This window comes from Lissotriton helveticus, chromosome 1_1, assembly GCF_964261635.1.
Source record: "Lissotriton helveticus chromosome 1_1, aLisHel1.1, whole genome shotgun sequence".
NCBI classification, from domain to species: Eukaryota; Metazoa; Chordata; class Amphibia; order Caudata; family Salamandridae; genus Lissotriton; species Lissotriton helveticus.
Window position 1 is genome coordinate 1,505,701,775 of NC_136057.1, and position 23,988 is coordinate 1,505,725,762.

General features: G+C 47.8%; 1 protein-coding gene across 2 annotated transcripts in view; it reads right to left on the reverse strand.

Moving 5' to 3' along the window:
• Positions 1-23,988, reverse strand: part of LOC144828515 (lactoperoxidase-like) — a 1,612,675-nt gene that overhangs the window by 389,750 nt on the left and 1,198,937 nt on the right. For both annotated transcript variants that reach the window (XM_078686761.1, XM_078686752.1), the window contains exon 12: positions 10,255-10,428. In XM_078686761.1, the coding sequence (XP_078542887.1) occupies positions 10,255-10,428 (174 nt within the window). The remainder of the gene's footprint in view (positions 1-10,254; positions 10,429-23,988) is intronic.

Genomic DNA, 23,988 nt, shown 5'->3' on the forward strand with positions numbered 1-23,988 from the left:
CTTATAATGCGTTGTAATGGAATGCGTTGTAGTGGCATGCATTGTAATGGTATGAATTATAGTGACATGCGTTGTACTGGCTGCATTGTAATGGCATGCGATGTAAAGGCAGTTGCGTTGTAACTGCCATGTTGTAAAGGTAGTGCGTTGTAAGGAGTGCGTTTTAATGGATGTTTCCCCATGGAGGCATGGAATGGCAAGGCAATCTTCAGATGACTTCTGTAAGTCACAATAGGGTCCAATGTGGCTGAGGTACCAGGTGTCTGACGATTTCCACAGGCGGCATACAATTAACGGGCGAATTATGAATGCAAATCAATTGCCTGTAACAGTAGCTGATTCCTTTGCAATAAGGACATTGGCCCAGAGCAAAGCGAGTTGCTGTATTTTATTGAGGATGGACAACATCTTGGTGGCCCGTTGTATCAACAAGTTGGGGCGGTAAGAGATCACGAATGTTGTGGAGATAGCCAAGGATTTTTTACACTACTGTCTTCAGCATCATACTTTGGTGATAGCAGAGTATCTGCGGGCCATCATAATACGATAGCAGATTGGCACTCCAGACATCTGACAGATTTTAACGAATGGATGTTGAATGCCCAAGTGTTCAGGGAGAGCAATTGCCGGTGGGATCAATGTAAGGTGGTCCTTTTTGCATTGAGCTTGAATCGACACATGAAAGATTTTTTTAGTTGAAGACCAGATTAGGTAGCCTTAGAGACTGATGCAGTCCTTCAACAATGGGAGGGAGACTGTGTTATGCGTTACCTCAATTCATAATGATCCCGAGAGTAGCGACTCAGGTGAAGAAAAAAGGAAGCAGAGTTGAGTCTGGTGATCCCTACCTGGAAGCCTCAGGTATGGCTCCCAGTCCATCTTCAGATGTCTTGCAAAGCACCAGTACTTCTCACATATTTCCTGGCGCTGCTCTGGGAACCTATGAGTTCCCCTCATCCTCTGGTTCAGGACAATCACCTTATTCTAATGTCATGGAGAATTTCGGGAGACGATAGCAGGTTCCGGGTCATTCAGCACAGGCTTCTGTCTTTATCCAGAGCATAGTTGTCCAGTAAGCACAAGAGATATTTGGTCTAAATTGTTATGTTGATGTGTCAAACGGAGTCTGGATCCCATTGCAGCACCTATTACCATGGTGGTAAATTTCCTGTCTGAATTGGTAAATAGCAATCTTGCTTTCTGGACAATACATTCTTTATCTCGGACAGCCATTGTCCAGTGGAGGGACAGCCAGTGGGGGAACATCCTCTGATCAGTAAGTTGTTAAGGGGAATTAGTTGTTTCCATTCCCCCTCAGTCACAATGTTTATTGATGTGGGATGTCAATTTTATTCTGAAATTCGTAGAATGGTGGCCAGATAATTCAGATTTATCTAGCAAACAACTGTCAGCAAAATTGATTATGTTGTTATGTCAAACAGGTGTTTGATGTTCGAGCATAGGATATTACAGGTAGATTTTTAGCTCATGGAGTAATTTTTTATTTTTCTAAACGTACTAAAACTAATATCAGAACTGTGCATTACACTGCATTTCCTAATAACAACAAGTTGTGTGTAGTTCGATATTTTAAGAATATAAGAATGTTACTATGGTGTACAGACAGGCTTCTGCTGTGCAATTGTTAATTGCATTTCAGAAAACGTTACTACCTTTATAAGTGGCCACCTTGGCTAGATGGTTACTTTCAGAAGCAGGGGGGATGTTTCTGTGTTTGGAGCTCACTCAGTAGGATGAGCTATGGCTTCCAAAGCATATTCCTTAGGTTCACGATTGGAATATATCATAAGGGCAGCAGATTGGTTTGCTGAATCTACATTTCTTTTATCATAAACCGATTGTTGATGTGAATTCTGTGGTAGTGGGGCATCTTTGAACAAGCATAATCTGAGCCTTTGGTCCTGCCACAGAATGAAATGTTTTCTACCTATTGCGTCATGAACTTTCATTTCTATTAAGGACACTCAGGTGAGGATTATCCCACCCGATATTCGTCACATATTAAGCTATTTGTAATGAAAATATTTTCCCTCCCAATTGACATGTTATTTATGTCACATGTTACATACGGACGCATTAATTTTCTCTCGAGAGAAAATGTTTACATGGTGTTTTTCTGTTCTAGGGGGATTTTTATGTTCTGGAAAAATACAGGGGCAGATTTACAATAAGTGGTGCATACCTGCATATCAGCAGGGATGCACCACTTATTGTCCGCCATGCCTCAGACACCATTGATGCGCCGCATTTACAATGCGGTGCACCAATGGGCAAAAACGGCACAGATGTGTCACAGATGTGTCACGCATCTGTGCTTGCGACGCAACGGGCTCTGGGGGCCCTATCTTGTTAATGCTGCGTCAATCCCTACGCCTGCTTCAAGCAGGCGCAGGGTTTTGACGCAGCATGGGCACCAAAATGACTGAGTGAAATCTTGTAGATTACACTCAGCCACTTTTAGGAGGCGTTCCTGTGCTGGAAAGCCCACCCTCCCCAGGAACGCCTCCTTCTGGCGCAGGGCTTTACAACGTGACGCATCTCCCAGATGCGTCACGTTTTAAGTACCCCGCACCATGGTGCTCCTTTTGCGCCGCCGCTGCATCACAAAAGAGACGCAAAGGCGGCGTAAAAGGGGCGCAAGGGGCTTGTAAATGGGGAGCTTTCTCGTACCACGTGTGGAGGGCTGTTTGCTGTTTGCCGTTTTGGACCCTGTTGTCGTGTTGGCTTGACCGGCCACTACGCCACACCTCACGGCCCCGCTTCGCGGGTGGCGCTCGCCCCACACTGATCTTTGGTGCTCTGACCCTCCCTGGACCCCGACGAACGTGGACCTGCCAGGAAACATCCGCCATATTTTCGGACAGAGGCGGGACTGCGAGGACCAGCCTGCCCAGCGGCGCTGATCGGTCGCAGCTGGTCCTCTTCCCGCCCCCTCCTGCATCAAAAGAGCCTGCAGTGAGCGCACTGAGTGGGAGCTTTCTCGTACCACGTGTGGAGGGCTGTCTGCTGTTTGCCGTTTTGGACCCTGTTGTCGTGTTGGCTTGACCGGCCACTACGCCACACCTCGCGGCCCCCGCTTCGCGGGAGCCGCTCGTCCCACACTGAACTTTGGTGCTCTAACCCTCCCTGGACCCCGACGACCGTGGACCTGCCAGGAAACATCCGCCCCATTTACGGACAGAGGCGGGACTGCGAGGACCAGCCTGCCCAGCGGCGCTGATCGGTCGCAGCTGGTCCTCTTCCCGCCCCCTCCTGCATCTCCTCCTTATTGGGAGTGAACCCAACGAGCACGCGGGACGCGCGCGGGACTGAGCTCGGGCAAAGGGCAGGCCGTTTGAGGCCGTTCGAGAACGGTCGAGACCGGGACCGGGCCACCCCCCCTGCTCCTGCTACCAACTCTGACTTTTACTATCCCGCTTTGAAAACGATCTATGGCGACTAGAGAAACCAGGAGCAAGAGCACGCTGGCTGCTGGAGCAGCAAAAGGTACATTGGGCAACTACTTTGCCAAAGCAGGGTCTCTTTTGATCGATGAGATAACGATTCTAGAAAGGCGCATATCACAAGAAATAGAATGGGTTCGGAGATCTTCCAGAGGGCCCATAGCGCATGCAAAGAGTCTGGAGAATAGACTGGGATGCATTGTCCCAGAGAACGGGGAAAATGCAACTGGCGGGATGTTAGCTCTATCTAACTAAACTAATTCTACCCTCTACAACATTGATAATGCCATGAGTGTTCCGGAGGAGCTTAGCCTCTTACCCCTACCCCTACCCCACACTCAAGCACAACAGACCCTCCCTTCTCCCATTGACACCATGGCTAACACTGATGTGATAATTGATAGCTTGTAAATCTGCCCCACAATGTTTGCCTACGGGAGTTTTACCTCCATTGTAGTATTATACGCTGGGCACGGATGAAACTCTTTTCTAGGACCCATTGGTTTTTTGGTTGAACTATTGGAACTGAGCATACACAAAGAAAGAGGCAGTCAAGATGGTGTTGGCCATATTTGAGGAGCATAAAGGACATTGATTGGTGTACGGTGGTTGGTGATATATTGTGAAATTTTGCTTTTATGTTTATTGTTTTCTGATTGACTGCTCGGAAATTCAGTAAAAGAAAGAGAAGCAAAATCCTTGCGTCCATATCCGTAATAGAATAGAAAATTCATGCCGCAACAGCTAGAAAATCTTTCAATCATTTTTCTGTCCTGCCCATGGAGCATTTCTTCTTTACCAACCTTTTTATTTGGATAAAGTTGTATTGCTCCATTGTTGACATCAGTAAACCACTTTTATATGTTTGGTTTATTTAGGTTTAGCATTACATGGGAGCACATGCCTTTGCATGCTCCTTTCTACTACTTATTTTATTTATTTATTTATTGGCATTTATAAAGCGCAACATATACCCTGGGGTGTCTTGGCGCTGATTAATTTGCCAGCTTGATGTTAATTAAGCTGCCTTGCTCTGACCTCTGTTCTGTACCGGGAATTTATTTATTGAACAACCAGGTTTTCAGTTTTTTGCGGAATTGGAGCAGTGTGGAACATGCTCTGATGTCCTGGGGTAGAGTATTCCAGAGTTTGGAAGCTGCTACCACAAACCGTCGGTCTCCCCACATCACTGTCCTGGTGCGAGGAACCGTTAGTTGGTTGCTGTTGGTGGAGCGCAACTGACGTATAGGTTGGTAAGGACGCAGATGGTCTATAAGGAACTGCGGGCCCTGTTTGTTTAGTGCTTTGTAAACAATACACTGTGATTTAAATCTGGCTCTGTTCTGAATCGTCAGCCAGTGTAGTTTTGTTATTGCGTCAGAGAGAGGAGCAAACTTAGGGATTCCAAGAATCAGACGAGCTGCCGCGTTTTGTATAGTCTGCAGTTAATCATGCGTAGTTTGTGATGGGCTGTGGAGGCCACTTTGCTAGCATGGTCCATGAAGTTTAAATGGTCATCGAAAAGCATTCCTAAGTTTCTTACTTTAGTCACCGGTTTGGGGGGGGGCACCAAACGTTTGGGGCCACCACGAGGCGGGCCATTCTGGTGAGAGTTGTCCAAAAATCATTACCTCGTTTTTTTCCGAGTTAAGTTTTAGGCAGTTAGCTGCCATCCACTCGCCTATTTCCGTCAATCCTCTCTGGAATCGTTTAGCTACCTCTTCTCCATCGCCTCTTATTGCCATAACCAATTGAGTGTCGTCCGCGTAGGAGGTTAGGCTCATCCCATGTGCCTTGATGACATTGGCCAGGTCCGACACATAGATATTAAAGAGTGTCGGACTCAGGGATGAGCCTTGAGGTACACCGCACGGTTGTGACAGCTTAACAGATTGGTAAAGGCCAAGAGTGACGGCCTGCGTTCTCTCAGAGAGAAAGGAAGCGAGGAGAGCTCTTGCCGTGAAGGAGATGCCCATCTTCCCGACACGGTCAACCAGAATACTGTGGTCGACCGTGTCGAAAGCTGCTGAGAGGTCCAGCAGTACCAACACTGCTGTCCCGCCTTGATCTCTTATTATTCTTAGATCATCTGATGCTTTAATAAGGGCTGTTTCGGTCCCGTGGTATTTCCGAAAACCATACTGAGTGTCGTCTAGCATCTTATGAGTTTCTATATACTCAGATAATTGTATGTTCATGGCCTTTTCCACCACTTTGGCCATGAACGGGAGACTGGCAATGGGTCGATAGTTTTTTAGTTCTGACTTATCGGCTCCTGGTTTCTTTAGCAGTGGTTTGAGCAGTGTGGTTTTTAAATTAAGGGGATATATCCCTGAGAGCAGGATGGAGTTGCAGACTTGTGTCAAGACAGGTATAATCGAATCCATCACCGGTAAGAGCACCGACAGTGGGCAAGGATCCAGCCTGGATCCAGTTTTAACTGTCGACACAATTTTTAATACCTGATCTTCTGTCAGTGGAAAAGAATTAGTGAAGGATGATGTTACTTTAGGTTTTGGGACCTCCTGGATAGTGTTGGGGACCTTGGTGTGCGTGGTTTTAGCCATGAAAGTTTGATAAATATCATCCACCTTAGTGAAGAAAAAATTGGCGAGGGCATCACACATGTCTTGGGTTGGAGGTGGGGTCAAATCGGGGGTGTTACCCGAAAGTGTTTTAGTTATGTCATATCATTTTTTGCTAGAGTTTTTTGCCTGTTCAATTTGCATCAAGTAGTACTCTTTTTTTGCCTTTATAATCATGGTTTTGTATGTTGCCAAGGCATCCTTGTATTTAGTTTTGCTTATTGGATTGTAAGTCTTTCTCCATTGTCTTTCCCAGTATCTGTTCTGTTGTTTTTGTGCTTTTAGTTCATCCGTATACCATGGTGCGGTCGGGGTGGACCTATTCTTAGATAGTTTCTTGATGGGGGCTAACGAATTCATGGCATGTCCCAACCAGTCGTCGAGTTGTTGTACGGCCATGTTGGGGTTAGCCGAAATTATCGTACGAGTATCATCCAGGTGGTTTTTTAGGTCCAACTGGTTGACATTGTGCCACGCTTTAAAGGATATAGACTGGGGGAGAGTAGTAGCTTTTGCTGGGCTTTTATCCATAACCAAGGTACAGTAAACCGCGTAGTGATCTGTCCATGGCATCGGAAGGATATCGCGTACATGGAGCCCCTGGACACTTGAAAATATAGCATCTAAAATGTGTCCAGCTTGATGAGTAGGTGATGTAACCAACTGATGTAACCCCAGGGCTTCCATATCCACGATGAGAGCTTGAGTCTCCTTATTATTATTGTCATCTAGGTGGAAGTTCAGATCACCTAATACTGTGATCGAGTCCTCTAGTGCCAGAGATTCCAGGTGTGTACTTATGCTCGTTAAAAAGCCAGTTTTAGCTCCTGGGGGCCTGTATATAAGAAGCCCTTTAAAGTTGAAGTGCGGGCTGAGTTTGATTGAAAACATCAAGGCCTCGCACGAGATGTCCTGTATTTGAGTCACTATTACCTCCAGATTTTCTCTAGCTATAATGGCGATCCCTCCACCTTTCTGTCTAGGCCTATCTTGTCTATAGGCTTTGTAACCTGTAGGTGTGGCAATGACAACGTCCGGATCGGACGAGTCATCAGTCCAGGTCTCTGTGATGTAAAGTATGTCTAGCTTAAAGTCTGTTATCAGGTCGGCGATTTCCTGGCTATGTTTACATAGGGACCGTGCATTAATGAGGGCTATGGCAACATTATTAGATTTAGGGGGTTGTATTGGGAGGTTCTTCTCGCCTTGACTCGATGTCGTAAAGTGGCAGTGAGGACAACATTTTTCGACTTTGTTAGGCGTTTTACAGAAATCAAATGTGGTACAAGCATGGTTCCTTGCTATTCTCAGATTAAGGAGGACGTCCTTTGGGTAACCCATAATGGGATCTTTAGGAATAGGGCCAGGGGTCGTGGCCCTCGGCCCGGTCCCGGCGCGGACAGGCGCAGACGGGCTTGCCTTTGGCGCGCCGCCGGCGCGCCCGCTGCGCCCGCCCGCTGCGCCCGCCCGCTGCGCCCGCCCGCTGCGCCCGCCCGCTGCGCCCGCCCGCTGCGCCCGCCCGCTGCGCGGACGGGATGGTGCCATGTTTTTATTCGTGGTTGGGCAGAGGAGGGTGGGAGGGTTCTATCCACTGCAGCGCTGACCTTCCCTCACCAAGATGGCGCCTCGGGAGGGTCAGGTGAGGTCAGGGCGCCTGCTAGCAGCGCGCTTTGCCTGGCGACTGCACGGAGACCTCTGGTGAAGTAATCTCACCCACGAGGTAATGTAACGTTTAAAAAGCACTTTTAAAATATTTTACAATTTTTAAAACCGTCGTTAGTAAATCAGCGACGAGATGTCTAATTACCAGGTTAGCAGGTATAGAAAGATTCCCCCGGCTTTCCGCCTCAGGGGAGAACAAGAGCAAATTACCTTCGCAGAGCCTGTCCCTGCCTTAAGTATCCTGGGAGGGCGGGAGGGTTCTATCCACTGCAGCGCTGACCTTCCCTCACCAGGATGGCGCCTCGGGAGGGTCAGGTGAGGTCAGGGCGCCTGCTAGCAGCGCGCTTTGCCTGGCGACTGCACGGAGACCTCTGGTGAAGTAATCTCACCCACGAGGTAATGTAACGTTTAAAAAGCACTTTTAAAATATTTTACAATTTTTAAAACCGTCGTTAGTAAATCAGCGACGAGATGTCTAATTACCAGGTTAGCAGGTATAGAAAGATTCCCCCGGCTTTCCGCCTCAGGGGAGAACAAGAGCAAATTACCTTCGCAGAGCCTGTCCCTGCCTTAAGTATCCTGGGAGGGCGGGAGGGTTCTATCCACTGCAGCGCTGACCTTCCCTCACCAGGATGGCGCCTCGGGAGGGTCAGGTGAGGTCAGGGCGCCTGCTAGCAGCGCGCTTTGCCTGGCGACTGCACGGAGACCTCTGGTGAAGTAATCTCACCCACGAGGTAATGTAACGTTTAAAAAGCACTTTTAAAATATTTTACAATTTTTAAAACCGTCGTTAGTAAATCAGCGACGAGATGTCTAATTACCAGGTTAGCAGGTATAGAAAGATTCCCCCGGCTTTCCGCCTCAGGGGAGAACAAGAGCAAATTACCTTCGCAGAGCCTGTCCCTGCCTTAAGTATCCTGGGAGGGCGGGAGGGTTCTATCCACTGCAGCGCTGACCTTCCCTCACCAAGATGGCGCCTCGGGAGGGTCAGGTGAGGTCAGGGCGCCTGCTAGCAGCGCGCTTTGCCTGGCGACTGCACGGAGACCTCTGGTGAAGTAATCTCACCCACGAGGTAATGTAACGTTTAACTACTCTGCTTGTTCTCTCCATGCTAATTTTCTATTCCCGCCCCTCTTCACAATATTTTCATTTTTCTTTGAAATGCTTCTGTTTCGTTTGTGATGGCCTAGGGACTGCATAGTGCTGTTGCACCACTCAATACACACTATTGATTCCCACCACCTCCACTTCCATCTTTGAAATATTTTGCTTGTGAGGGTTTGGCACTGCACATTGTTGTCAGGCTGCTCGCTCCTCACTGTTGCTCTTCTAGTCCTTCCCTCCCTGCTTTCTATTTTTCTTCTTTGGGGCATGGCCATCTTGAAAAAGTATATTGTATAAAAAAAAAACACATTCATGCGTGGCTACTGTGATCTGCATTGTGAGATCACAACATACAAGTATGCACCAAGACATTTTGTATGTGTTTTTTTCAGATGCCAAAGCAAACAAGCATTGGGAAAGCCAATATCTGCCAATCGTCCTATTTCTCTCTGTCCCATGAGTGCAGTGGATTGATGCAGTAGCCATGCGTAACTGTCAAGTCCCCCAGGTCCATGCATGATATCCTGCTCCAGTTCACGTTTTTTCTTCGAATTCTGGAACATGTAGTCCTATCTTGAAATGGAAGAAACAAGACTATATCACCCAGAAATAAAACCAAAAAAACAGGACTGGAGCAGCACATCATGGATGGACCTGGGAAACTTTGCTGGAGTGTGCCGTTTCTTCAGCCTTGTTTAAACCTCGTAGTCTTTAGAACCCAGGGTTGTAAAAGCAACAGGGCTCAAACACTCCAGCCAGCAAAGTCATGAGAGATGTACCAGATATGAAGCCCATTCTTTTTGACTTCGAGGACTTTGGAAGATTTACCAAGCTTGCAACTGTGAAAAGGCGTTTAGTCAACCTATCATCAGATCATTTGCACTGCCCTAATCTTTTCTAGTGTTATTTTGATCGAGAAGCGCATCACGCCCTAGGAAGCTGTAATTTGACTAGAGAGAAAGGCAACAGTCCATTGTAAGCACATTCCCTACTCCCTAGCAGGGGCGTTGATTGAAGGGGAGGAGGGTGCCTGGGGTGTTACATCCCCTAATAAATGTTTTTTTCTGGTAAATGGTTTCGTACAGGTTTTTCAGCCGAGTATGGTGAGATGTCTGTCGGATTTCCCCATTGACGTTTACATAGACACAGCCAAAAACGCACACACACCCTCTCTAGCTCTATGTTTTGAAAGTCTTAAATTTTCTGTGTTATTTTGCAAAATATTGTAATTTCTCTCACTTAATACCACTACTTTTCACAGCCCCTTAAGTCCCTCTCATGCACCCTGCCTGTGGCATAATGTATTTTAACATTATACTGTTGGAAAATCCGCAGTTCACAACCCCGAAATCTTACCGACCAAGTTACCTCCCTGCACCCCAGTATTTACAATTTGCTGTATTTTGAGTTAGCTGTGACAATAAAAACCCATTAATTACTTGGATGGCCATGATCTCGGCTTCTCTGCAGGTCAAAGGCTGCCAAGTCCAGTCCTGGGGTCGAGTCATTTCTTGCAAAGAGTCGTTCCCGGACCTCATCAGACATCATACTATTTTGCTTCATCAGCTTTGCTTCATTCACCAGAAGACCACGTAGGATGGGGTCAAAGCCACCTGCAATAAAAAGACAAAGTATTGTATCAGTCGACAGAAGGATATTATGAGCAGGGAAAGACAGCCTACAAAACCCCTCACAATACTGGGGAGTCATCTCAGAGCAGAATATTTCTTGTTTATAGCTAGGTTCTTGTTTATAGCTAGGCGCTAATTTCGATGCCACAACTATCCGTGAATGACACCGAGGGATTCAATGGGACATTAGAGAAAACAAACTCAAAACAAAGGCAGAGATTTCGATATTTTACCTTACTTCTATGTGTAAAAAATCCTCTGCTTCCATATTGTGGTTTCACACTAATCAGCACATCTTCATCAACTTTATTTAATTATTAATAAATAATAAAACAAATACAGGAATAGTACATATTTAAAAAAACATAGTATCCATACAGTTAAAATTTACAATGACAGGGGGCGTGGCTTGGTAAGCCATGATGGCGGTCGTGTTCTGAGCGTGCCCCTTCCAGACCCATATTATCCTGCTAATTTATCCTGTCTCTCCGACCCTCTGTTGGTCCATCTTGGGGTCCTGGACTTGCCCTAGAGGCTGCTGCATTCGATCCGGGGGCGAGGGGGGCCTTAAGTGACACCAGGGCTTCCCTGGGGCCTATTGCGTTTTTAGAGAGTGCCTCTTCGCCACTGTTTCCCCCCCTCCTCTCCTCTTAGCTGAGTCTGCGCGTGCTGGGGCTTCGGCGGTCGTGTCGGGCCGCAGGGGGGGAAGGAGGAGACCTGGAACGGCCGCGCCACGGGGGGCCAGCAGCAGTAGGGGGCAGAGCTGAGAAGCTGGCCGTTGCGGGTGCCGCCGAGGTCAGGACCTGCCGAAGTACTGCTGACTTGTCCCACATCACCCTGTGAGCCGCCCTGATCCGCGAGCGGCAGGTGGACCCAGAGGTGGGGTGCTGTTGGGGGTGCTGACTGACCGCCATTTTGGAGCTCTGACTCTCTTCTGGAGGCGACCTCACTGGACTCTTGGGTTAGAGGGGCTCTCCGTGACATCGAGGGCCCCGTTGGGACTAGGAGTCGACTGGGGGCCCGTGAGTGCCAATGAGCTATTGGGAGGTGCCTGCCCATCATCTTCTCTCCACCTTTTTCCTTTGAGCCAGTGTCGGCTGGAGACCCGGCGGTCGTATCGGGCCGCAAGAGGAAGGGGAATTCCTGGAGTAACCGCATTGCCTTAGTCACAGCTTGGGAGCAGTTCCCAGTGGGTCCCCGTTCGGCAGTCGGACCGGGCCGTGTGTGCCTACTGGTGGGTGACCCCGGTTTTCGCTCCTTCCATTGTCCTCCTTGGGCTTGTGTGGGGAGTCCTGAGGGCAGCCATGATGGGGGACAAGGGTGGTGGAGGCCAGACCAAGCAAGGTCCCATCGATAAATATACCTTTGCAGGAGCGGCTGCTGGGACGCCCGGAGGGCAACAGGGGGCGGTACCTGAAAATGCAGCACTTATGGCAGCCATCACCCAGTCCAGGGACATGCTTGACGTGAAAATTGGAGTGGTCGGCTCAGATGTCATGCTGCTGAGACAAGACTTGCGTAACGCAGTGTCGCGCATCAAGGAGGCCGAAACCCGTATTTCTAGGGTGGAGGACGATGTCACCTCACTAAAGAAAAAAGTTGCTGCCATGGAGACGCCTCAAAAGAGACTAGCGTTGAGAGTGGAAGATGCGCAAGGGCGGGCCAGGCGCGACAACCTCCACTTCGTAGGGTTTCCGGAGGGCTGTGAGGGGAACAACATGGAACGCTTCCTTACACAGTGGTTGGAGGTCTGGTTTTCCCCGGAGGCTATGTCCTGTCGCTTCGTTGTGGAACAGGTCCACAGAGCGCTTATGCAGAAGCCTCCGCCGGGGGCTTGCCCGCGGCCAGTCATAGCGAAACTCCTGAATTACCTGGATCGCGACGCCATCTTTAAACAGGTCCGAGCCAAGGAACCTCTTATTTACAACAATGCACGCATTCTTATCTTCCCTGGCTATACGTGGCTGGTGCAGCAGCTGCGTCAGCAGCGTCAATCGTTTATGGTGGCGAAGGCCCGTCTGAGGGACCTCTAGCTCCCCTATGCCCTCTTGTTCCCCACCCGCCTGCGGGTTGTGTACCGCTCCCGCACACACTTCTTTGATACACCGGAAGAAATCTTCAAATGGACTGATGAGACGGTGCTTGTGAGAGTCATGCCACCTGGAAGAGAATCTGATTCGTCATCGAGCGAGATGGCCCGGAGGAGTCCCAGGGGCCAGCTGAAGGGCAACAGAAGGTCACGATCTAGGCATCGCTCCCATTCCTGTGGCGCCTCTTCTCGGGGGGGGGCGTGGGGGGTATCCACCTCTGGGCGGCAGATATCAGCGGATTGATCTATGGGTCTGCGGGGTGTTGCAGGGCTCCAAACTACTGATTGCTTATCGGAATGACTTGGACTTGGGCATGGACTGTGAGTTGGGGATCCATTGGTTGGGGTTTGGGATCCCGCCCGGCCACGACAGATGCTTCAGTGTTTTTGAGGTATAGGGTGGGGGGTTTGTTGGGAGGGGTTGTTTATGTTTACAGATCGCTCGTCCGCTGTGGGTCCACATCTTTCCGCACATGCACCGAAAAGTCCCCATTCTTGCTCTGTTGTAAATGTATGTATGTATGTATGTATAGGTATTCTTGTATAGCGCATATCTGTCACCCGACGGGCATCCTGGCGCTTAGACTGTCCTGACGCTTACACATACAATACATGCTTACATTGCCCTAGGACCCTAGTGTAAATTTTCCCGATTGATGCCCTTATATAGGTATACATTATCCACACCTTATATAGGCATAGAAATCATTACCATATTTACACTGAGCCTATACAGCCCAAATACGGCATGGCTACTTCCACTAAGTTCCAAGAATCAACAACGATTTCCTAGAAAAACCCGCCTTCAGCAGCTAGGGACATCCCCTTGCCTGAAAACTAATTTATCTAGGAAATCATGGAGTTTTCGAAGAACTGAGTCTTTGATGACGTTATTAAGTCCAATCACACGTAAAACTCGGCACCTTCAAAGTGTAAATATGCCTAGATTTGCCCAGTAAAACACATGGTGGTTTGGAGCAGATCGACTAACTAATTGCCCGACACCCTGCAGCAGCAAGTGCCGAAGGAGCCAACCCTCCAGCTGACGCACTGAGAGACGCTGTCTTTTCTCCTGCCGAGAAATCCAGCTCCAGTGTTTCCAGCCTACCCTTGCAGGTAGCTGGGAAATCGAGTCCTGAGAGAGAGATAAAAGACCTCCGTCATTCTAAACCAAGGTAGGGAGCTGATTAGACCCTAAGAGAATTCTTGGATAGATTATTGGCAGAGACCTAATAAACTTAAGCTACTCCTCACTTACTCCCTCCCTCGTACTAGACTTAGGTTAGGTACACCGGGGTAGGCATATTTTAGAAGCACCAGTTGAGTATTTGTAGTCATTATTTTACCACTGTATGTATTTTATATGTTTTAGGCAATTTATGGCTTAGAAACCATATCATGCTTTTACAGTACTACTTTATAATACTTTTCGTATTATATGCCCTGTACTTTATAACCAGTATTTCGATTGTAGCAGTACATTTCTTATGCTTGAGAAGGAAAACTGTTCAATAAATACTTTTTATTTAAAACGCCCGTCTCTCTATTTTCTCAGCACCTCTGGTGAAACCAAGCATGCACGATTGACTGAGTAAAATAGCTATCTAATGTTTCCGCGAATCTAGAGATTGATTTCTTATTCTTGGGAAACAAATTAGTCATGTTTATGCAGTTGTCAGAAACTAATCCCTTCTTGTGAATTCAAGAAAGTTTCTAGTGACCTCTGAGCTAGCAGGCACTCACAATTAAGTCTAATACATGCTACAGAGACCTAGTCGACCTCAGTCCTATGTCTAAACTGCAGTATATATTATTTCAATGCGCAGAGCCTATTGAGAATATAGGAACTACACTACATGGCGCCCAACTTTTGGTAAGGCGATCATTTAACGCTAGATACTAGAGTAACTCAGTCGTGCTTTTCACACAGACCCCTTTTTCCCGTAAAATACTCCAATAGACGTCTGGAGTGGGTAAAAGGAAAATATCCGCCAAAAACGGAGTAGGACGAAAAATCATATGTATTAGTTTTGGTTTATTCAACGTTGAAGGATACAGTGTTCCAAAATATTGTGCACCTAATCTTTGTTTCCTTGAACCGATCCTGCAAACACTTCAGTCGGTTAAATAATGCTTTCTGATGAAGAATTAACTGCAGCTGCAGCACAATCAGATTTAGATGACAGAAATAGGCTACAGAATGACCTGGATGCTATATCATCCCGGTAAATGTAAAAAAAATTATAACATACAAACTTATAAATAATGGAATATCAGCAAGAGGTGGTAAAGTAATCTTTGCTATAGAGGCACATGAATAGCGGCAGACAGAGGTATTCTATTCATGGATTCACTTTCCTCCGGCAGACGGAGGAACGCACGAGTTCCACTACTACAAAATAGAGGAACCTCCAGAGGAATATGTTCCTTATGAGGACATTGAAATTCCATTAACTTACCAAGAGCATCAGCTCTGGTTTAAAGGCACCCTAAAACATGAAAACCACATAACCAGGCTCGGTCCACTAGGTAGACCAGGAGCTACATGGCTGGTACTAGCCAGCTATACACCACACCCAGACATTGAAAAAAGGACAGGCCGAGAACTGTTGGCTCAACTGAAACAGTTAATCAAAATACATAGAAAATTTGGTACAATATGTCATGCGGACCTTAACAGTGCAACCTACAGTAAGGATTCCACAACACACCCCTCACCAGGGGAACACAAACAAAATCACACCACAGACTATACAATATGTCATTGGTAAATTGCCCGCAAAGAGGGAACAAATTCCCTTTTGGCAAGCCCAAAAAATCACTCAGATAGAGGCAGTATTCCCTGATAGTACACCTCATGAGAAACACAGAATTCTGACAATCTGTTTACCAATGGGGATAGCACTACTTGTGGAGGACTGTGACACTTGGGGTACAGTCTTTGCTTCAATCTATACAAAAACACATGGTGTCCCGTCTATAGCGGTAATACCAGACGTTCCTAGACAGATTCAAAATGAATACGGTCCAGACCCGGCCTTAAATCTAGATATGAAATTACTGAAAGATTTCAAACAGGTCTCGTCTATATTATTAGCCAACATTAGAGGTGAAGCAGCATCGGTGGCAATCCGCCAGAAGTTGAAAGAAACAGATATAACAGACCAACCATATGAGCTTGCAAGAATTATTGAAAAGTCATATGAAGAACTAGGTAGAGATAGTTTGGGTGGGAAACCGTTAAAACCCCAACTAACTGAAAATCCTGAAAAGGTTTTTATTAAAAAATAATCTCACTACTCCTAAGGAGAAGTGGGAAAATACTAAACAAACAGTTCCTAAAGAGAAACGTTCTCAGTTCAGATGAAGGTCTCCCCAACGGGGAGGTAGGTTTCCACAATGGGAGCCCTCTGAAAAACGGTATAACCTTAGGAATAGGGATACTTTGAGAAAACATGATAGATATTAAGACACTGATACACGTTCCTCTCGTACCTTTCAGACTTCCTCACAGAAATCCAAGAGAAGAGGACGATCAGAACAGAAAGAGGAACGCGTGAAGTCCAAAGAAGAACAGCACGTTCCAAAAAATAAGAAAACTCAATTCACCAAGAAGAAGGTAGCAAGCATAAAAATCAAACATGCCGAGGATCTTGAGGACACAACTCAAGAACGGGGAGTGAGCGCAGACAATGCTAGACAGCGCACCAGAAGTGACCATAGCTCGCAGGATCCTGATGGATCATCTGGAGATAGTGGATTTGAATGAATGCATTCAAGTTGAAACTGCAGATACCAGGGTTAGTGTACCCCACAAGTTATGTTATGTTATGTTATGTTAATTAATCATTTTTATAGCGCGCGGCTACTCAAAAAGAGTGTCCCGGCGCTTTTATTGGAGAAAGAAAAGCTGCAACATAATAACATAACACCAAAATAAAAGACTAAAAGAGAAGTGATCCAAGGATTCGAGAGAGACCGGCTACTGAGTAAACAGCCACGTTTTAAGGCCTTTCCTAAAAGCCAGCAAGCTAGTGGCTCCCCGCAGGGCCAGTGGCAAAGAGTTCCATAGCTGAGATGCCAGCAATCCAAAAGAGCGGCCGCCAAGGCGCGTTTTCTTTACCCGAGGGACAACAGCCAGGTGCAGGGATTCCGACCTCAGAGATCTGGTCGGATGGTAAAAGACCAGTCTCTTTTGGAGGTACTTAGCTCCCCCCTTGTGCAGAGCTTTATAGGCCAAAGTCAGCGCCTTAAAGGCGATCCTCTTGCGGATGGGCAACCAATGTAAAGTTGCCAACAGGCCCGAGGCACTGGAGCGCCTACTAAGGCCGAAGATTGCCCTGGCCGCGGCGTTCTGCACCACTTGAAGCCGCTGCAGCAAGTACTCTGGAAGGCCCAGGTAAAGAATGTTGGAATAATCCAACCTGGACCCAATCAGAGCCTGAACTGTCAGCGTCCTATGCTCCACGGATAACAGAGGAAGGAACCTCCGCAGCATCCTAAGGATGCCAAAGCACATGCCCGACACCCCCAGTATCTGAGATTTCAGGGTTAACCTGTTATCCATCTTCACCCCTAGATTCTTTGCAACCTGAGAGGAGCAGGATGGAGGGAACATATCCAGTGGCCACCAAGTCTGCCAGTCAGGCTCGGTGTCACACCCAAAGAAAAGTACTTCGGATTTGTCGGAATTGCACTTAAGGCTGTTTAGATGGAACCAGTGAAAAACAGCCCCAAGGCAATCCCGAATACTGTCCCCGTCAAAGTCACCTCCTCTCTTACAAGAGAAGATGAGCTGGGTGTCATCCGCGTAGGATACGATCTGGGCACCATGCGACTCCACCAGCGCCGCCAACGGGGTCATAATGATGTTAAAGAGGGTCGGGCTCAAAATGGAGCCCTGAGGGACCCCGACTCCCAGAGGCGGCATCACGGCGGAATCAGGCGGGGCCCAGATCGTTTGCCGGCGGCCGGCAAGAAAGGAAGAAAACCAGTCGAACACCGTCCCCCGTATGCCTATCTCGCGAAGTCTTGCGAGAAGACCAACATGGGGAACGGTGTCGAAAGCCGCCGACAGGTCTAACATCACCAGCATGACTTTGCCCCCAGAGTCCAGAACACCTTTAATGGTTTCCGAAACCTCCAGGAGCGCTGTCTCAGTGCTAAGATGGGGACGAAAGCCCGATTGGGTGGCGTGCAGGATCTCATTAGATTCAAGAAAATTGGAGAGCACGCCTTGAACGTGCTTTTCCAGAATCTTCGTGAGGGCCGGCAGCAGAGAGATGGGCCTATAATTAACTGGGGCCTTCGGGTCTAGGCCAGGTTTTTTGAGCAAGGGAATCACCATCGCCTGTTTCCAGGTTTGCGGGACCACACCCAGCCTCAACGAAAGATTCAAAAGCGGATTGGCCAGCGGGTTAATCACCTCCGCTACTTTCGCTAAAAATTTAGCAGGGCATGGGTCGAGGGGAGAACCTGATTTTAAATTGCCCATTAGAGCCAGCGAGTCCGGAGCAGAGATTGGAGGAAACACACTCAGCGTCACCCCTGGCCCGACCTGTGGCGGTGTGATGATGTCCAGTTCAGTCTGGCCCACCGACACTGGTACCAGGAATGACTCCTGGATGCGTTGGATCTTGCTCGTAAAGAAGTCAGCAAGGTCCGTAGCCCAGGTACCAGATGGTTTTTGGTCCGAGGTGTTAGACCAGGGGGAGGTGAATTCTCTCACGATGGAGAAGATCTCCCTGCAGGAGTTGGAGGCGGCGTCAATTCTCCTGGCTAAATAAGCTTTTTTTTCCAGGCGAATGTCCCGGTGATAAGCCTTAACCACCGTTTTGTAGGTCAACTTGGCAACAGTGTCATATTGTGCCCGCCAAGCTCTTTCGGCTACCTTGCACTGCTGCCGCGTAGCCGACAGTGCAGCGGTAAACCAAGGCGCGGAGACCCGTTTCGGTGTCGGGCGAGATGTTACTTCCGGGGCAAGATCGTTTAGCCTGTCCAAAAACCAGTCCTGCATAGTCTGCAAATCCCTGTCTAGATCGCCTGAGAGGAGGCAAGGATGGACCACAGCTGCTTGAGCCAGCATCTCTGGGGTTACTCGGTGGAATGCCCTATGGACACGACCCTGTTGATGTGCCAGGATAGGCACTGACTTCACTATGCCCTTGATCACAAATTTGGCAAGAAAGTGGTCTGACCAAAGGACAGGAGTAACCTCTATACCCTCGAGAGGGACAGACGAGAAAATTTGGTCAAGGGTGTGCCCCTTCTCATGCGTAGGCTCCTGAAGGTAAGGGATAAGTCCCAGAGGGGTCAGCGCCTCAGAGAGTTTGGTGGCAGCCGGATCGGAAGGATCATCCAACCGAAAGTTGAAATCGCCTGCCACGATAAAATGTTCAGCTTTCAGGGCCAACTCCACCAGCACCGAGTCCAGATCTTCAAAGAAGGTGCCGGGAGCACCAGGTGGCCTGTATATGAGCAGTCCCTTAAAGGATTGATGGGGCGATAGAGTGATAGAGAAGGCTAGGGTCTCAGAGCCTCGGATGTCAATAGCTGGCAGGATCGCGCAAGGGGTTCCTTTCCGGACCACAAGCGCCACTCCACCTCCCCTTCCCTTGGCTCTATCCTTTCTGAAGATGTTATACTCAGGCGGGATTGCCATAGCGACGTCAGGGTTAGAAGAGTCTGCCCACCATGTCTCAGTAAGCATGAGGCATAGTGGCTTCTCTATATCGAGAAGCTCATAGATGTCCTGCGCATGTTTGCATGCTGACCTGGTGTTTAATAGCATGCATCCGAAGCCCATCCTGGAGGTGTTATTGCTCGGCCGTGAGGTGAGCGAGCGGGTCGGGCACCAGCCACAGCCCGGGCAGCGAGATTTCCCATGATGACGACCAGGGAACACAGTGCGACAGCCCGCGCCATGGGGATAGAAAGTGCGAAGTTCGCTAGGGGAATAGCGCAAGACGGGGGTCACAGGGGGACACATCCCTGGTGGTAGAGTCCCACCCGCCGCACCGCCCGCTCCCGGGACGCTGACGGGCGCAGACGGGCAGGACTCTGGCTTGACTCCGGCGAGAGTCCGGCGCTCCCGCTGCGCGTCACCGCTGCGCGCAGGTGGCGAACATTAAGTAGGGCTCACCTGTGTCGAAAATGAGCGCTAGAACGCTCAAAACAAGTGGCACACTCGCTCCAACCACCCCCAAGATGGCGCCCGGCGCCAAACACGAAGGCTGAGAGAAAAATGAAATAGATCCGCGAAGAGCGCGGTGGGGGGCCCAATTTAAGGTGCAAGTGAGAGGGCAGACACAGATAGTTTTAAAAACAGGGTGAATACAAATTAAATTAACAAAGATACAAAATCGGTATTTTTAAAAATTACAGCAGCGCTGAAAATGACAAATCAGCAGAATAGCGCGCGTGCGTGCTACTACCTTTCTCCAGGCAGAGCTACTGCCTAGCTCGCCTTAAGTAGGGCTCACCTGTGTCGAAAATGAGCGCTAGAACGCTCAAAACAAGTGGCACACTCGCTCCAACCACCCCCAAGATGGCGCCCGGCGCCAAACACGAAGGCTGAGAGAAAAATGAAATAGATCCGCGAAGAGCGCGGTGGGGGGCCCAATTTAAGGTGCAAGTGAGAGGGCAGACACAGATAGTTTTAAAAACAGGGTGAATACAAATTAAATTAACAAAGATACAAAATCTGTATTTTTAAAAATTACAGCAGCGCTGAAAATGACAAATCAGCAGAATAGCGCGCGTGCGTGCTACTACCTTTCTCCAGGCAGAGCTACTGCCTAGCTCGCCTTAAGTAGGGCTCACCTGTGTCGAAAATGAGCGCTAGAACGCTCAAAACAAGTGGCACACTCGCTCCAACCACCCCCAAGATGGCGCCCGGCGCCAAACACGAAGGCTGAGAGAAAAATGAAATAGATCCGCGAAGAGCGCGGTGGGGGGCCCAATTTAAGGTGCAAGTGAGAGGGCAGACACAGATAGTTTTAAAAACAGGGTGAATACAAATTAAATTAACAAAGATACAAAATCGGTATTTTTAAAAATTACAGCAGCGCTGAAAATGACAAATCAGCAGAATAGCGCGCATGCGTGCTACTACCTTTCTCCAGGCAGAGCTACTGCCTAGCTCGCCTTAAGTAGGGCTCACCTGTGTCGAAAATGAGCGCTAGAACGCTCAAAACAAGTGGCACACTCGCTCCAACCACCCCCAAGATGGCGCCCGGCGCCAAACACGAAGGCTGAGAGAAAAATGAAATAGATCCGCGAAGAGCGCGGTGGGGGGCCCAATTTAAGGTGCAAGTGAGAGGGCAGACACAGATAGTTTTAAAAACAGGGTGAATACAAATTAAATTAACAAAGATACAAAATCGGTATTTTTAAAAATTACAGCAGCGCTGAAAATGACAAATCAGCAGAATAGCGCGCGTGCGTGCTACTACCTTTCTCCAGGCAGAGCTACTGCCTAGCTCGCCTTAAGTAGGGCTCACCTGTGTCGAAAATGAGCGCTAGAACGCTCAAAACAAGTGGCACACTCGCTCCAACCACCCCCAAGATGGCGCCCGGCGCCAAACACGAAGGCTGAGAGAAAAATGAAATAGATCCGCGAAGAGCGCGGTGGGGGGCCCAATTTAAGGTGCAAGTGAGAGGGCAGACACAGATAGTTTTAAAAACAGGGTGAATACAAATTAAATTAACAAAGATACAAAATCGGTATTTTTAAAAATTACAGCAGCGCTGAAAATGACAAATCAGCAGAATAGCGCGCGTGCGTGCTACTACCTTTCTCCAGGCAGAGCTACTGCCTAGCTCGCCTTAAGTAGGGCTCACCTGTGTCGAAAATGAGCGCTAGAACGCTCAAAACAAGTGGCACACTCGCTCCAACCACCCCCAAGATGGCGCCCGGCGCCAAACACGAAGGCTGAGAGAAAAATGAAATAGATCCGCGAAGAGCGCGGTGGGGGGCCCAATTTAAGGTGCAAGTGAGAGGGCAGACACAGATAGTTTTAAAAACAGGGTGAATACAAATTAAATTAACAAAGATACAAAATCTGTATTTTTAAAAATTACAGCAGCGCTGAAAATGACAAATCAGCAGAATAGCGCGCGTGCGTGCTACTACCTTTCTCCAGGCAGAGCTACTGCCTAGCTCGCCTTAAGTAGGGCTCACCTGTGTCGAAAATGAGCGCTAGAACGCTCAAAACAAGTGGCACACTCGCTCCAACCACCCCCAAGATGGCGCCCGGCGCCAAACACGAAGGCTGAGAGAAAAATGAAATAGATCCGCGAAGAGCGCGGTGGGGGGCCCAATTTAAGGTGCAAGTGAGAGGGCAGACACAGATAGTTTTAAAAACAGGGTGAATACAAATTAAATTAACAAAGATACAAAATCGGTATTTTTAAAAATTACAGCAGCGCTGAAAATGACAAATCAGCAGAATAGCGCGCGTGCGTGCTACTACCTTTCTCCAGGCAGAGCTACTGCCTAGCTCGCCTTAAGTAGGGCTCACCTGTGTCGAAAATGAGCGCTAGAACGCTCAAAACAAGTGGCACACTCGCTCCAACCACCCCCAAGATGGCGCCCGGCGCCAAACACGAAGGCTGAGAGAAAAATGAAATAGATCCGCGAAGAGCGCGGTGGGGGGCCCAATTTAAGGTGCAAGTGAGAGGGCAGACACAGATAGTTTTAAAAACAGGGTGAATACAAATTAAATTAACAAAGATACAAAATCGGTATTTTTAAAAATTACAGCAGCGCTGAAAATGACAAATCAGCAGAATAGCGCGCGTGCGTGCTACTACCTTTCTCCAGGCAGAGCTACTGCCTAGCTCGCCTTAAGTAGGGCTCACCTGTGTCGAAAATGAGCGCTAGAACGCTCAAAACAAGTGGCACACTCGCTCCAACCACCCCCAAGATGGCGCCCGGCGCCAAACACGAAGGCTGAGAGAAAAATGAAATAGATCCGCGAAGAGCGCGGTGGGGGGCCCAATTTAAGGTGCAAGTGAGAGGGCAGACACAGATAGTTTTAAAAACAGGGTGAATACAAATTAAATTAACAAAGATACAAAATCGGTATTTTTAAAAATTACAGCAGCGCTGAAAATGACAAATCAGCAGAATAGCGCGCGTGCGTGCTACTACCTTTCACTCCGGATGGAGGGGGACATACCTAGAAAGGTAAAGGCATTCTTTTGGGAGAAACTTTCCAAGGGTTATGACATTCTTCTAGCTGAACCAAACTGGCCACCTGAATTTGTCAGGGAGTGCCCACATGGTGAAGAAATAATGATTATATCTGATTAGAACCGCTGCACTCGCTGGTTGGTTTCAAGTAATCAAAGTGTTCAATCTGTTATCAATGTTATGGGTGCTCTAGGTGCTCACCTCCTGGTCCTTGAGGTGCCAATTAGTACTTGAAAAGCGAAAGCCTTACACCGTGTAAGGGTAACCTAGTGCAATTCCAGAGGCGCATGTGCGCGTATTGAAGTTATACAAACTCAAGTAAATTCCAAACTTATAGAAAGTAATCTTCGAGTTTATTTATAGAAGGATTCCTTATGTCATCCTCATATTTCTAATGATTTGAAATCCATAATTCCAATTTGATATATACAAAAGGTATAATCAGGATCAAGCTGTGTAGCATTTTTCAAAAGTAGGCATTATCCCCTATGCATTTCGTGCATAGCACTTCATCAGGGGGAATCTGTGGACAAAAGTAGGTGTAAACATATAGTCGCTGATCTGAAACCAGTTAGTAATGGTGAAAAGTGATGGTGAAAAGGTAAGTGACATTAAGCTTAGTGAATGAAAATCCAAACACGAAAAATATTGAAGGTGATGTTACAATAGGAGAGGATCTACGTTAAAGATGTTATTTGCAGGGTTGGTCATACTCCGTCAAAACTAAATAAACATCCTGAGATTTAGATAGGTTATGTGTTACATCAGTGTATATAGCCGATAGAATACCGAGAGTATGATACAGCGTGGTTAAAAAGTGCAAAGTGATGTACTTATTGGAAACGCGACGTGCTCACCCGGAAAAATTCTTTAACAAAACCTCGTACACTTGTGGATGAAAAGAAACGGCAACGCAAAGGCGACGCTTACCAGCTCTACAAACGTGCTCGGCAACTATGCTGTGTTAAATCCCAATGTGAAAGTTCGGGTACCCGGAAGACGCCGATTAATCAAGTTGGCGAGGCGTTTAGAAACAGAAACAGGACTGGGATAGTAAAAGCTCTATGGCTGCATGGGGGGGTGAATACGAAAATTACATATGGCAGCAGCAAAGCTCAAATCCAAGTGTGAATCAATGGTGGAGCATATCAGATGAAGCTTGTATTATCAAGAACACAGTGTAAATAGATCGCGAAATGCGATGTACAAGAGTAAATCCATATTAGAATATACTATAAGTAAAAAAATAACCATGGTT